Source organism: Telmatherina bonti (genome assembly GCF_933228915.1).
Source record: "Telmatherina bonti genome assembly, chromosome: 9".
In the NCBI taxonomy this organism is placed as follows: Eukaryota; Metazoa; Chordata; class Actinopteri; order Atheriniformes; family Telmatherinidae; genus Telmatherina; species Telmatherina bonti.
The window spans coordinates 24,918,035-24,931,769 of record NC_136627.1 but is presented as its reverse complement, the minus strand read 5'-3'; the positions used below and the strand labels follow the sequence as shown (position 1 = coordinate 24,931,769).

The 13,735-nt window shown below is 38.6% G+C and overlaps 1 protein-coding gene across 1 annotated transcript; it reads right to left on the bottom strand.

Annotated features, from left to right (window-relative positions):
- Positions 1-699: 699 nt before the first annotated feature.
- LOC306760181 (caspase a-like) lies at positions 700-2,421 on the bottom strand (the record flags this gene model as incomplete). The annotated part of the gene is made up of 7 exons (XM_079245974.1): positions 700-819; positions 969-1,078; positions 1,188-1,334; positions 1,431-1,665; positions 1,755-1,931; positions 2,157-2,239; positions 2,337-2,421. 7 exons carry the CDS (start codon positions 2,419-2,421, stop codon positions 700-702), a joined length of 957 nt encoding a protein of 318 aa, XP_079102100.1.
- Between the last annotated feature and the right edge of the window lie 11,314 nt (positions 2,422-13,735).

Genomic DNA, 13,735 nt, shown 5'->3' with positions numbered 1-13,735 from the left:
ATAAAAAAAACAGAATAAAGATTCCTACAACATTTCATCATTTTTTCTATTCATCACTCCATCTTCCTCTCTCATTCTCTAAAAATCTTCCCTCGGTCTGTTTTATTTTGTTCTCTTCGTTTTCAGTTTCTTCAGTCAATAGGAGCAGACAAAGTTCTGCTGCTTCAGCAGAAGATCATACATTTCAATTCGCATATCAGTGTTTTCAATGATACAAATGTTTCTGTTTCTTCATTTACTTGTCTTCAAATATCAGATTTTTACATGTGTGTACACATCTAATGTCATCGATTGTTGAAACGATTAATAATGATGCAAATATAAACGCGATGATTAATTATTCAATTAAGATAAAAAACAGAAATTAGTGACTATAAAGAAAAGCTATGAAATATGATAAAAATGGAAAGAATGATCTAAATATGTTAACTAAATTGATTAAACATTGTTTAAATCTTGATGATTGGAGCTGTCTGTGCTTATTGAATACACATAACTATTATTAATGACATATAAATATTATTTTGTTATAAGAAAGTTACATAGAAGTTGATTAATAGCAAAGTGAGACATCATTTTATCTTAAATCTAATCAGCAAACCTTCAGCAGTTCTCATCACTAGACTGCACTGTAGGTTTTCAGAGCAGAATCAGCTAATTTTCTGCTGTCATATTTATTCATCTCAGACAAAGTAAACATTATTGAGTTTTGCCTGAGAGTCCTGGATACAGGTAGAAGTACTTTGGGAAAGTGCATCTATCTATTGTCGCCATCTGTCTTACGCTGGAACCGATGGAGGTTTCAAACTCACGCAGGACCTGTGCACACAAAAGCGGTTGAGACATTAATGAGACATAATCTTTGTTACTACATTTAATTTTCTTTTCTTTGTTAAAACTGATATTACTTTCCATTTTAGTACACTGTGTTCAACTTCTGTTGGATGGTCTGTACGTGAAAAACTCACTTTTGTGAAAAGGTCGTAAATGTGAAGCTCAAATGAAGCAGTTAGGAAAACTTTATCAATATACTGAATGAGAAGTGATCCATCAACTTTACTTCTCCATGCAACAGTATCTGTTGGAAAAACATGAAAATGTATTAAAATTTACATCAGAATATTAATGATAATCTTATGTTACAGGTTGCAGACAATGTGATTGGTTGATATTTTACATGAACCAACCAGGTGTGCAGGAAAGAAGAGCAATGAAGTCTTTTTCTTTGTGTACTTGTTTCACACTATCCTCTACAAAGTCATCTCTGACAATAGGAGGCGGCACATCATCGGGTTGGTTTGCACTGTCACTAACAAGCACAGTTCCTTTCTCCTCTGAAACATAAAGTAGGTGAAATATTTGATCAGAAGGACAAATCCAAAACAATGAAGCTGTGATATGATGTGTCTGTAAGAGCAGAAGAGAATCACCTCCTCTGCAGGCCTGGATGATGATTATCTTTGGTTTGTTTATCAGTGCTGGGCATCTTTGTGAGCCCAGGTGTTTGTAAATGTTGTCTACGGGAAACTCATCGTCGCCATTTTTTCCTGTTTCGATACCAAGAACTGCTCCCAACTTCCCATGAGACATGATAACCACAAACACACTATCCGTCTCTTTCAGTTCAGGACGTTTAGAAAACTTGGCAATCGTCTGGTCAATTTCCTGCCAGAATATAAAAAAGCCAAAGTATCAGTTGCTTCACTTCATTCAGACACCCAGACAACACTGTTTTCTGAGATAAAAAAAAGTACCTTTCCTGTGAGGTTTCTATGTTTCTCCACCTCATAACCCAGACTTTTGAGCACTTTGTTCATGTTCTCTTCATCTTTTTCGGCTCCCTCTCTGTTCATCCTCGTCTCAGAAAACTTTATGTTGGTGATCATCAAGGCAACTCGCTTTTCGTAAGAAGTTTTGCTGACAGGGTAGCTCTGAAAAACAGGATTAACAGAAGGAAATGAAAAAACGGTTTCCTTCTTGTTTCATCCTATTTAAAGTAGAAAACTGATTCTAAAGTAGAAAACACTGAAGTAAAGCAAAAAGAGTACAAGGGAATATATTTTACAACAAATACATAAAAACTACATTTTCTCATTGGTTCCAATAATAACTGCAGGTAAGTCTGGCAGACAACTATATCTGTATGAATTACTTACGTCTGGGTCATCCTTCTTCTTTTCCCAGAACTCCTCTACGGTGATGGTGGCTGAGGTTGATGGTTGTGCTGCTGGTTGTGATGCTGGAACAACATTATTGAAAAAGCATTTAGATGGTATATTTCTATAAAGATGCGATAATACCAATGTTAAGTTGCAGGATCTATTTTTGTCACTCACCTGACTGAGCAGGCTCAGAATAAGACAGGCCTAGATCAGAGTAAAGTGAAGGATCATTTTCTCTGATATGAAAAATCATCTTCATGCTGGCTTCAGCACCTTTCTTCCACACAATATCAATGAGCTGGCACGCCCTATCATAGGCGGTATTATAATCTTCCAAAATATGTTAACTACTGTCTTGTTCACTTTTTTTTTTTACAAAGTCTTTCCTCTTAGCTTTTAGCTGTTTATCTGGAATAGAGAATATATAGAAAAAACAAAAACGTTATAAACATGGGCTGTATATGATCATCTCACCTAAACTGTTTAATGGATAATTACATAGGAATATTTAGAAAAAAGCCGCCTTTATTTAAAACCATTTTCTAAATTACTGCACATTCTTAATATGTATGGTTGTTTTGAAGGGGTTATTTAATTTAGGAAGAATATACTAACAAAGGGATATTTTATCATGACATTTTAACAACAAAATTCTTGAAGATCAGGTGTGTACTTTGGTACTTTGGACAGCACAAATTTTTTTATCTCAGTTTATTTTTGAGTGGCAACATAACACAAGCTATACTTTATTAATATTATTAATATTCATTGCAGGTACCAAAGAAAGAATCATTTCAGGACATTTGCCAACAATTGTGTCCTTGAGAAATGAGTTGCATAATGTATGTTCTTTGTTTTTGATGATTTGTAGAAGACTTCTAATCATACAGTCTCTGCATGTATTGTAGTTATTTTCTGCCTCAACATCTGAATATTGCCGACAGCATATAAACATCATTCCAGCAAAGTACTGAAAAAGTTCTCTTACCTGCCATTACTCAAATCTTGAGACAGTCGACTGTTCAGACTTAAATGAGCTAAACCACCTGAGTCTGCACAGGTTTGAACCACGAGTGAGGAGAACAGCTAAGTTTGAACTGTTAAATGTGTCTCTGGTTTTTCCAGAGATAAATACTTCTACTTTCACATTTGCTGTCCTCCCTCTTTATGTGCATCTAATAACCTTCACATAGTTGTGCCCAGTTCTCCAAAAAAATATTACCACTGTCTTCCAGTGAATTTAACAGAACTCGACCTAACCAGCATAACTAGTTTCTGCTCTCTACGTGCAGGGCTGTTTCAAGGCTTCGATGCCCCTCACCTACAAAAGTATCTAACCAATATAAATCCTACAGCAGGGGGTGGGCATCTCCAGTCCTTGAGAGCAGCAGTCCTGCTAGTGTTAGGAGTTTCTCTGCTGCAACACACCTGACACATGGCAGACTTAATTAGCAGACTAGTTTAGAGCTTGACATAAAACACTAGTCTGCTAAGTAGCCATTGGTTTGAGTCAGGTGTGTTACAGCAGGAAAACTCCTAACACTTGTCCAGAGGACTGCAGTTGCCCATCCCTGCCCAACAGAAACCACTACAGAAACACTGTTACTTAATTTTACCTTATGCGGCAATAATGTTAGTGTTACAAAGGAATGCAGACAACTCTCATGTCACCTTCTTCCTTGTTGTCCTCCTTATGTGTGAGAGCTGGGGTTGATGGGACACCTGGGAAAAGAAGTTTTTGGTTGACATAGCACACAGAGTGGATAATAATTTGTCAAACACCTAGCACAGGTCTCATGTTCAGAAATCTAAAAGGAAAGTGACTAGTATTTTCAGAGTTTTGGAGGAATTCACTTTCTGTGATTTGCTCTGGTCTTTTTCAAACTATTTGACAGCATAATCAGTTAGTTTCAGTTGTGCTCATCAGTTTACAGAATTTATGATTTCTTGGCCTTTTCTCAAAAAATATGAATGATAACACAAAAACTCTTCCTTTCAGTCATAGTTGGTGCTTAGATGAAGCCATTTATGACCAAACAACTGTGTTTACTCTTTTTAAAATCATCATGACAACAGAAATTACACAAATGACCCCGATCAAAAGTTCACATTTCTCAGGTTTTAATAAAGTTTATAAAGCTTTTGGTACCTTGTGCTGTAGAGGTACAGGGTAGTGGTGAAATCTCAATTTGTACCAATGTTTAGGCCATGGTACCACTGTATGCAGACTTCCCGGAGTTTTTCTTCCTTGTAAATATATGATGAAATTGATGGCACAGCTGGGAAAATAGTTACATTTTTCAGGTAAAGAGTGCATCATATTAGAAAGCCCAAGATAAAAAAAAAACTTAAATATGTCCAGTTAAATCCAGGCACCAACAAGAGCACAACTGTCCTCCCCCTCAAGGAATTACAGGCCAACTGTCATGAGTGAGGTAAACCCACTGTCACCTTCTATGTGCCCGGAAACTGTGGAAGAGTCTACACATAACCATCAGGAGTCCCAGTCAAGTATGACCTTCTTCATCTTCATCAAATTAAACATTAAGAAAAATAGGCTCACAGTGGATTTCCAATTATGTCTTGATTTCTATTTGCAGAAATGAAACATAAATTAACTCTGCTGTTTTTGTCAACCATGAACGACCACTACAACTTGTATTGCACCAGTTTCTACAAAGAGGTACAAAAACCCTATGTGACAAAATGTTGTGATGTTCCTTTATCTTTATGTTTTCTTGTAGATACTGTTTTGTACTTTGGACGACCCAGGATGACCAAGGTCCTTTCCTTATCCAGTACACTGTCGAGGTATTCAACACCTGCTGCCATGACAATGACATTTATGAGCTTTTCAAAAAAAGTCAGCATTTCTTTTATGTTAGTTTTAGTGACAAAATTACAAACAAAATGACAGTTGACTGAAGGGCATCACAAAATATCAATAGAAATGAAAAGAGTCATTGTAAGCCAGGAAAGACACAAGCGGTGGAGTGAGTACCATTAACGAGAGGAAGCAGTGGCAGGCTGGAGGTGGTCCACGTCTTTTTCTTTTTATTTTCTTCGTAAAGTGCCACAAAACTCAAAGTGCCAAGTGGAATAAAGTGCATCAGAGAGTTTAAAACAGAAGGTGGCGCACTTACCCAAGTGCAGAGTGCATAACCAAATGCTGTGAATATCTTAAAGTGCAATGTGCAGAGTGCTTGAGTGAACCTGTAATGAACAGGCCTGTTCATAACAGTCATATGTAATCATTTTGGGTCATTCAGCATATTGAAGATTTTCCCTCTGAGACCAAAACAACATATGCAACCCAAAGAAAGACGTACTTGCACAAAGCAAATCTTCTTCTTTTCAGGCCAGTAAAACAGCACAAAGTTCTCAAGCATTTTAAAAGGAATGGTGGCAGTCAATGTTCTTACGAGGCCTGCACAGGCCTGCTGAATCTTGTGTGCTCCAGCCTGCTTAGTTAATCAAAAAGAAATATATTAACCTGTTCAGATACTTCAGCAACTTAGTCAAACACAAAGGGAATAGACTGGTGTAAGTAAACAGATATTTTAAATGAAAACTGCCAATAACTCAAATGCCAGCTGCATTAATTTTAAATAACATGTAACAGAAACAGAAACAGCACGAGTATCGACACAGGGTGTTGCCTAAATTTGAACATTGTCTAATTCTTTTTTTTTTTTTTTTAACTTTAATTGCTAAAAAAAAAAACATTTTTAAAACACTGAAAATAACTAAATAAAAAACAAATATGTAGCTGGATGTCTAATTGAAAAGCAGGTCTACTGAGTGTGTGTGGTTGGTACTAAAGGGGATAAATAGCTCACTCACAGTGTCTAATAGTTTACTGGCTTCAAGAATTTTACAATGTAGGACTGTCGACTCTGAAACAAAGATGCTGAAATTCTACAATACTCAGCAGGCTTTGGACATGATCCTGAACAAAGTCAACCCATCAGCAGAGTTCAGACTTTCTCAAATTTCTTCTGGTAAGATTTCATAAACATCCTATTGTCCTTTCCTGATTGAGTTACATTTTAGAAATACATGTAAACTATTCTATATCAATACAGGGGAAGGATATACTATAGAGGTTTTGGAATTATAATTCAGAATATATTTTTGCATAAATTTCTAATCCCAGTTGAGTTTTTCATTGACATATCATTTGATTATTTCATTGCTCACATCTCCAAACTATGATCAACCCACAGATGAAGACACAGATTTATCTCCACCAGTAAAGACAGGTTGACCGGAGATGCACACTGTGCTGACAGAGAAGGAAAAGATGGCACAGTGTGGTGTTAAGAGCAGGTCGGGAGGCATCTCCATCCTAGCCAAATAGAAACCGCTTTAAAGATATCATGGGACACCAAAGGCCAATGTGTCTGGTGAACTGTCAGTGTAGGAACAATTACACAACTGTATGCTGCGTTGATTGCTACAAGTACACATGTGGCAAATGCCAAAAGAGACAGTGGCAGTGCTAAGTATGTTCAGACAATCGAGAGGTCTGAGTATTTTTAGTCAGTATGACTTGGTCCATATGCTGAATAGACTTTTGTGTTACTACATTCTCTCACAGTAGTGTGTAAGAAAAAAAGTCTTGTTTGAATCTTGTACACCAGAAATAAATCTCAGCAAAAATGAAAAAAAAAAAAAACCCCACTGTGTCAACCTCTTACTAAGAAGAGAAGAGGAAATGCTTTTCTGTTGTGAACACAAAAGTGGAATATTAATATTAATATAATATTGTTTCTCGTAGCCGACTCAAGTGACTGTGGATAACCTCGCCAAAAAAATGCATCGCTCCCTTTGTCTTGCATAACACATGCCCTCTCTTTCATGTATGGTGATTGTGCAACACTTTCCTGCAGATTTTGTCAAAATATATCCACATTGTTTTAAGTTTAATTTCCTTCTCTCTCTAAGACATGTTGCAGTATTTCAAACACGTCTTTCTCATTAACCGACCAAAAATATTTGCCACGTCATAGGCTCAACTGTAGTGATGTGAATATTTTGTTTTAAAATGTGTACAACAATTTAAAAAACAAAACAAAACGAAACAAAACAGAAAAAGCTTGCTATGAGAGAACCATGAACCATGGTATAGTGTGAACGTTTCGTAGACTAGAAATCACACTTGATACATCATGATACAAACAAGGGGATTTTGTTACAATACAACACACTGATTTCTCAGGTAAAGTGAACAACAGTAATTCCCTTTCAGTTTCGCATGTGTAATTGCCTTATTTACAGAACAATAGTGTCTGTTCACACCTCAGTCAAGATATTAGTTCAAAACTAATCCAGCCATTTTATAATTGACACCATTGTGTTATATGGGTATTCAGCTGGACTGTAGGTACATATAATTCAGAATGCACCTGGGTAAGGACAAAAAAAATTATAATTTTTTCAACAAACTAATAATAGGGAAAAATATCTAGAAAGATGACAGCAAGTTTTTCTAATGTGTCACAGAAACCTACGTGTTAATGACTTGTGTAAAGGGAAGATGCACAGTAAATGTAAATGAAAATGGAATGAAGAAAATCTTCTGTGCTGTTTGACTGTCAGGAAAGGTAGGAACAGAGTCAAAAACCAAAGTGCTAAAATATACAGTGACCCCACAGAAATGATAAGTAGATGAAGCAAAGTCTGACAAAGATCACAATAAACTGTGTACTCAAAAAACAAATCTATTTATGTTGTTACTCATCAGGAAGCTGGAACAGGAACAAGGTAAAGTGAACATTAGAAATGGTATGAACAGGTTTCACAGATTTAAACACAAACCAAATGATGTGTTTTAAATTTCCTTCTCAGAAGCAGTTTCATTTTACAAAACAAACTATAACAGAGTTAACATTTTTTAATGTCAATAATCAATGCTGATATAAAAACTGCATGTTGGGTCAGCTGAGAGAGCTGGCATCTTCAGAACAAAACATTTCTCTTTTTGTGTGATCTATAGATAAGTCTGCAACTTCTTGAACTGTTGAAGCTGCTCCCGAGCTACAGGAGTCACCTGGCGTGCGTAACAACCAACCGAGGGAGGCATTACAGTTGATCCAAGCAGTGGAAAGGGCACTGTTGGACCTTATTGACCTAGGTTGTGAGGATGCCATTAAGAACCAGCTAGCAATCCGGTCAATTGAGAGTAAGCTACCAGACAGCATGAAAGAAAGGTAGCTTGTGTACCTGTGTGATGCACAGCTAACAATGTCAACCCTCGTAATCGGTTCAACAAACTATGGCAGTTAAACACACCCTGTGCGGTGGGAGTTATTGCGCTAACAGTAGTTAGCGTAGTAAAACCGTACACAGAGGACTCCAATAGTCTTCAGCTTCAGGAGAAAGAATGTTTAAACACATTAAAGATGTATTCACAGCCCAGAAATGAGTTGGTTCCAGTTTCCCTCAGGCTCTAAAATCCTGTTTGTTGAACCACTACTGAACAGGTTGAGCAGTGTGTCAGGACACATTACTCTGAAAAGAGGATTCTGCCTTGAGGGAACACTGATGCTCCAAAGAGGTGTTTTTTGTTAGAAACAGGACAAGATGTTTCAAAGTGAAATGTAAAAGCCAGCTCTACCTTTCTTTGTCCATTTCCTACCCATAATGCATCCTGCTACCCCCAGTTTCACAAATGGACATTTATAGAAGAGACAACTGTCAATGTGGTATGAAAGAAAATGTACTTCCATAATTTTTTTATGTATTAGGGTTTTTTTTATGATGGAAAGTGGTTTGCAGATACTGCTTTGCAGTAGCATGTATAGCAATGTGTGATACATTTCTATCAGCAATATTTTTTAGTGATTTGGACTTTAATTATTCACAATATCAGATGTAACAGCTCTTTTGGGTATCAGAGCACACAGAGTAGATCTGGCTTTTCATGTGGATCAATGAACATTTTTCATATGAACCTTTACACCGTCGTACATGCTGTCCTTTTTTCAACCACATTTGATTTCTTCTAACCAGTAGAGATCAGGGGTACTCCACAATACCAGACACCTTGGTATAGCTTAGCTATCAGTAGTTCACCGATGTCCACAGAATTTAAATCCTAGCTTTTTCTTTTTTCTCTTAATCATTATGCTTTTATTAGTACAGAATTAAAGTCTTCCTCCTTGTCTTCTGCTCAGAGAACCTGTTATGTTACAAACTAAACAGTGTCTCTTGAAAGACACTGATCCCCTCAAAAACATGACCACACGGGGCATTTTTCTCATCCACACTGAAAGAACATAATGGTGTTCAAAGAATATGTGGCCTCGAGGGTTCATTGGAATAAATCCATGTGAACAGTATGTGTAAAAATAGAATGGATAAAGGTCAAAGTTGCATGGCACTGGTATTTTAACCAATACTAATTATTTTCCATTATTTATTGTAACATGAAGCATGGGCATGGCATGGTCCACATTTTCATTGCCACTTTTCACCCTGGCCACATCTGCTGCTGCATGCAACACCTTGGGTCTGTGACATACCTGTCAAGTATTCCGTTTTTCACGTGTCTTTCCAGCGTTGTTACTTTCCTGTACATCTTCTGGATTATGACACAGGTGCCTCAGGGATTGGTGCTTGGCCCTCTTCTCTTTTCACTGTACATCTCCTCACTTGGTGCAGTCATAAGCTCTTACGGCTTCTCTTACCATTGTTACGCTGATGACACTCAGCTTTCCCTTTCCTTCCCACTAGATGACACAACTGTCTCAATGAAAATATCAGCTTGCCTTGCTGATATCTCTGCATGGATGAAGGCTCGCCACCTTAAACTCAAGCTGTCCAAGACAGAACTCATTTTCTGTCCAGCCAACTCTTCCTTACCTCTGCAAATAAGTGTGAAGTTTGACTCCATCACACTTATGGCTCCAACTGCTGCCCAAAATCTTGGTGTCATGGTGGATGACCAGTTGACCTTCAAGGTCCATGTTGCCTCTGTTGCCCGTATTTGCCGATTTGCTCTTTACAACATCAAGAGAATCAGACCTTATAGCCAGGATATAGGCAGGATAGCCAGGTTAAGTTGGTCCTTCAAGTAGGAAAAAGACACACACTGCTTCGTCGGTGGTGCTAAACCGGAAGAGAGAGACCTTAACCTCCTTCTTTATTTATACTGTTCATGCACAGACAACTGTGACATCAATATAAGACCACACTTACACAACAATTTTCTCACAAGTCAACAGTTCAGGCTCTGGTCATTTCACGCATCTATTACTGCAACACCCTACTTGCAGGTCTGTCTGCATGCTCTGTTAAACCTCTGCAGATGATCCAGAACACCGGAACATGTCTTGTCTTCAACCAACTCAAAAGGGCTCGTTATTCCGCTGCTAATCACACTTCACTGGCTTCTGGTCACAGTACACGTCAAATTCAAAGCTTTGTTTCTAGCTTACAAAACAATAACTCAAACAGCTTGTTTACCTTCCCTCCTCAATCTAGACCTACACTCCCCCTCGACAGTTGCGCTCCACCAGTGAAAAATGCCTCTGTTAGCATCACTATGTGGGACTAATTCACTAGCCAGACTCTTTTCCTTTGTTGTGCCACGATGGTGGAATGACCTCCCAAACTCTGTCTGATCTGCAGAGTCCTTGTCTACTTTTAAGAGCAAGCTGAGGACTCAGCTCTGCAAGGAGCACTTCCGCACTTAGTTTAGCTACATTTGTCGGAAAAGTTGGAGAACTTAGCCCAGTTTTCTGCAACAAATATCATGGTATTCTTTCTTTGTATTTTAACATAGGTAATAATGTGGGGTGGAAAGAAAAAAACAAAACAAAAAAGCCTGTAGCACTACATGTCAACACCTGAGTCCAACTGGATTCCAGCAGCCCTATAGCACCTTCCTATGACAAAATCTGAAAGTAAAACTACAGAGTAAAATGATATCCTGGTTGAATCACTAAACAGAAATGGTTGAATGAACTTTGAAGCTATTTGCATCACAACAAGAAGGCTTCTGGTTCTGTCTTGGCTGGGGCCTTTTTATGTGGAGCTTATGTTACATAAATAGTTTCCTCCCACTTTTTAACAGAAACTGCTCCCTGAAGAAGTGCTTCATTAGCCTGCACAATGTGCCTACCCAAGCTGTGTGCATGGGAAGACTGATGTAAACATGCATATTAGGAAGTTTTTTAGACAAAGTACCCTGACAGGATGACAACACCACTAGCTGTGATGAAACAGCTGATGATCAAGTTTTTTAATCTTATTTGAAAGTGTTTGATGTTACTCTGCTATCTCATCTCATCTCATCTCATCTTCTGCCACTTATCTGGGGTCGGGTCGCAGGGGGCAGCAGCCTAAGCAGGGAAGCCCAGACTTCCCTCTCCCCAGCCATATTTGCCAACTCTGCGGGGGGGATCCCAAGGCGTTCCCAGGCCAGCCGAGAGATATAATCCCTCCAGCGTGTCCTGGGTCTTCCCCGGGGTCTCCTCCCAGAGGGACGTGCCTGGAACACCTCACCAGGGAGGCGTCCAAGAGGCATCCTGACCAGATGCCCGACCCACCTCAACTGGTTTCTCTCGATGAGGAGGAGCAGCGGCTCTACCCTTAGCCCCTCCCGGATGACCAAGCTCCTCACCCTATCTCTAAGGGAGAGCTCAGCCACCCTGCGGAGGAAACCCATTTCAGCCGCCTGTATATGAGATCTTGTTCTTTCGGTCACGACCCACAGCTCATGACCATAGGTGAGGGTAGGAACGTAGATCGACTGGTAAATCGAGAGCTTCGCCTTCTGGCTCAGGTCCTTCTTCACCACGACAGACTGGCGCAGAGTCCGCATTACTGCAGACGCCGCACCGATCCGTCTGTCGATCTCGTGAACAAGACCCCGAGATATTTAAACTCCTCCACTTGAGGCAGGACCTCACTCCCAACCCGGAGAGGGCAATCCACCCAATTCCGGCTGAGGACCATGGTCTCAGATTTGGAGGTGCTGATTCTCATCCCAGCCGCGAACCTCTGCTAGTTTCTTATATGTGAGCTCACAGTAGGTCCATTTTTGCTGCAAAGACATTGGGAAAGATAATGCCAAGTGTGTTGTCACGTTGGAAGAATCCAAACAAGCTATGACAATAATAGTTAAATTAGTAGAGTATTCATTCATTCATTCATTCATTCATTCGTTTTCCGAACTGCTTAGTCCAATTAAGGGTCACAAGGAAGCTGGAGCCTATCCAGCAATTATTGGGCGAAAGAGCAGGGTACACCCTGGATTGGTCGCCAGTCTATCGCAGGGCTACAGTAAAGAAAATAAATTTAAATTAAAATAAATAAAGAGGACGTTGCTCTCTAAGACTGAGTCATAAATTAAAAAGAGTAGTGTTATTGTTAGTAAAAAGCTGAAGTTGACTAAATTAATTATAAAACTTTTTATGACAATCATGAAATTTCTCTTGAATTGTAGGTCAGCGAATTAACTGTTAAGAGTTTGTTTTTGTCACACAGATGAGTCAGCTCCATGTAGGTAGGTAAGAGCAGCAAGGACAAAGCAGGAAAAGACAGCAGAGGTGCCAGCCAGATTCAAATGGATGAGAATAAATAGGCATTTAGTTTTAGCTGGTTTTGTATGTTATTTATATAGTCAAACTCAGGAGTCCTCTTGTTTTATATTTTGTGCTTTAAGTGGATGTGAAGTGTATTTCCTAGATGATGTCACGTGACTTCTGTCATCAGCTGACTGAGTGATGTTATTGTTGGTTCATTGTGTCATTTAACTTCACCAAACCACATATGTTTATATAAGTATGATCCAGAGCTTTTTGTCTGCTTTAAGATGGTCAGAATTTGAAAGCTAAAATGCTGTATTTTTTTGCCAGTTTTGTTTTTGCACTTGGTAAAAAAATCCATCACTCTTCTGGACAAAACCCCAGTTCTTCTTCAGTCCTAAATCCACCCCTGCTAAATGATGATACTGTATTGACCTCAAAGCGAATGTGAGTGACCCCAGAGAAGATAAAGCGGGTATAGAAAACAGATTAACAGACCTGCTAATTGTATGATAGGAAGGAGATTTAGTGGTATGAAGCTGTTCTATATACATAAAAAAGAGCCTTTATATCAATGTGTCCAGAAGAACCCAGAGGTAGATTGAGGTTGTAGTAAAAAAAACTTATGGTAACTGGAAATGATTACAAATTCTGCTCTTCAATGTTTAATTTTACTCATAATGATTTTTTCAGTGTCTAATAGGGGATGACATAAAAGGTTGCTTCTGAGAGCTAAGATGACAGCTTTTATGTCTTATGTGATATTTCTCATATACAAAAAAAAAAATTGACTAAATGATTTTCCAGACCAACTTTATTCAAAAAGAAACTATAACAAAAACAAAACAAAAACCCTCCAGTTTAACAAATCAAACCATGCTATCACAATACAACACAAAGGCAACTTGAGTAGGCAACATGGTTACAGAACATGTCTGATGTGTTCCCAAAAACGGATCTGAGTGTCTTTTACAAGGTCGCTTTGACTTCACTGACTTATCAAGTCATCATGAAAGTTAACAAGAAAGCAGCTTAACA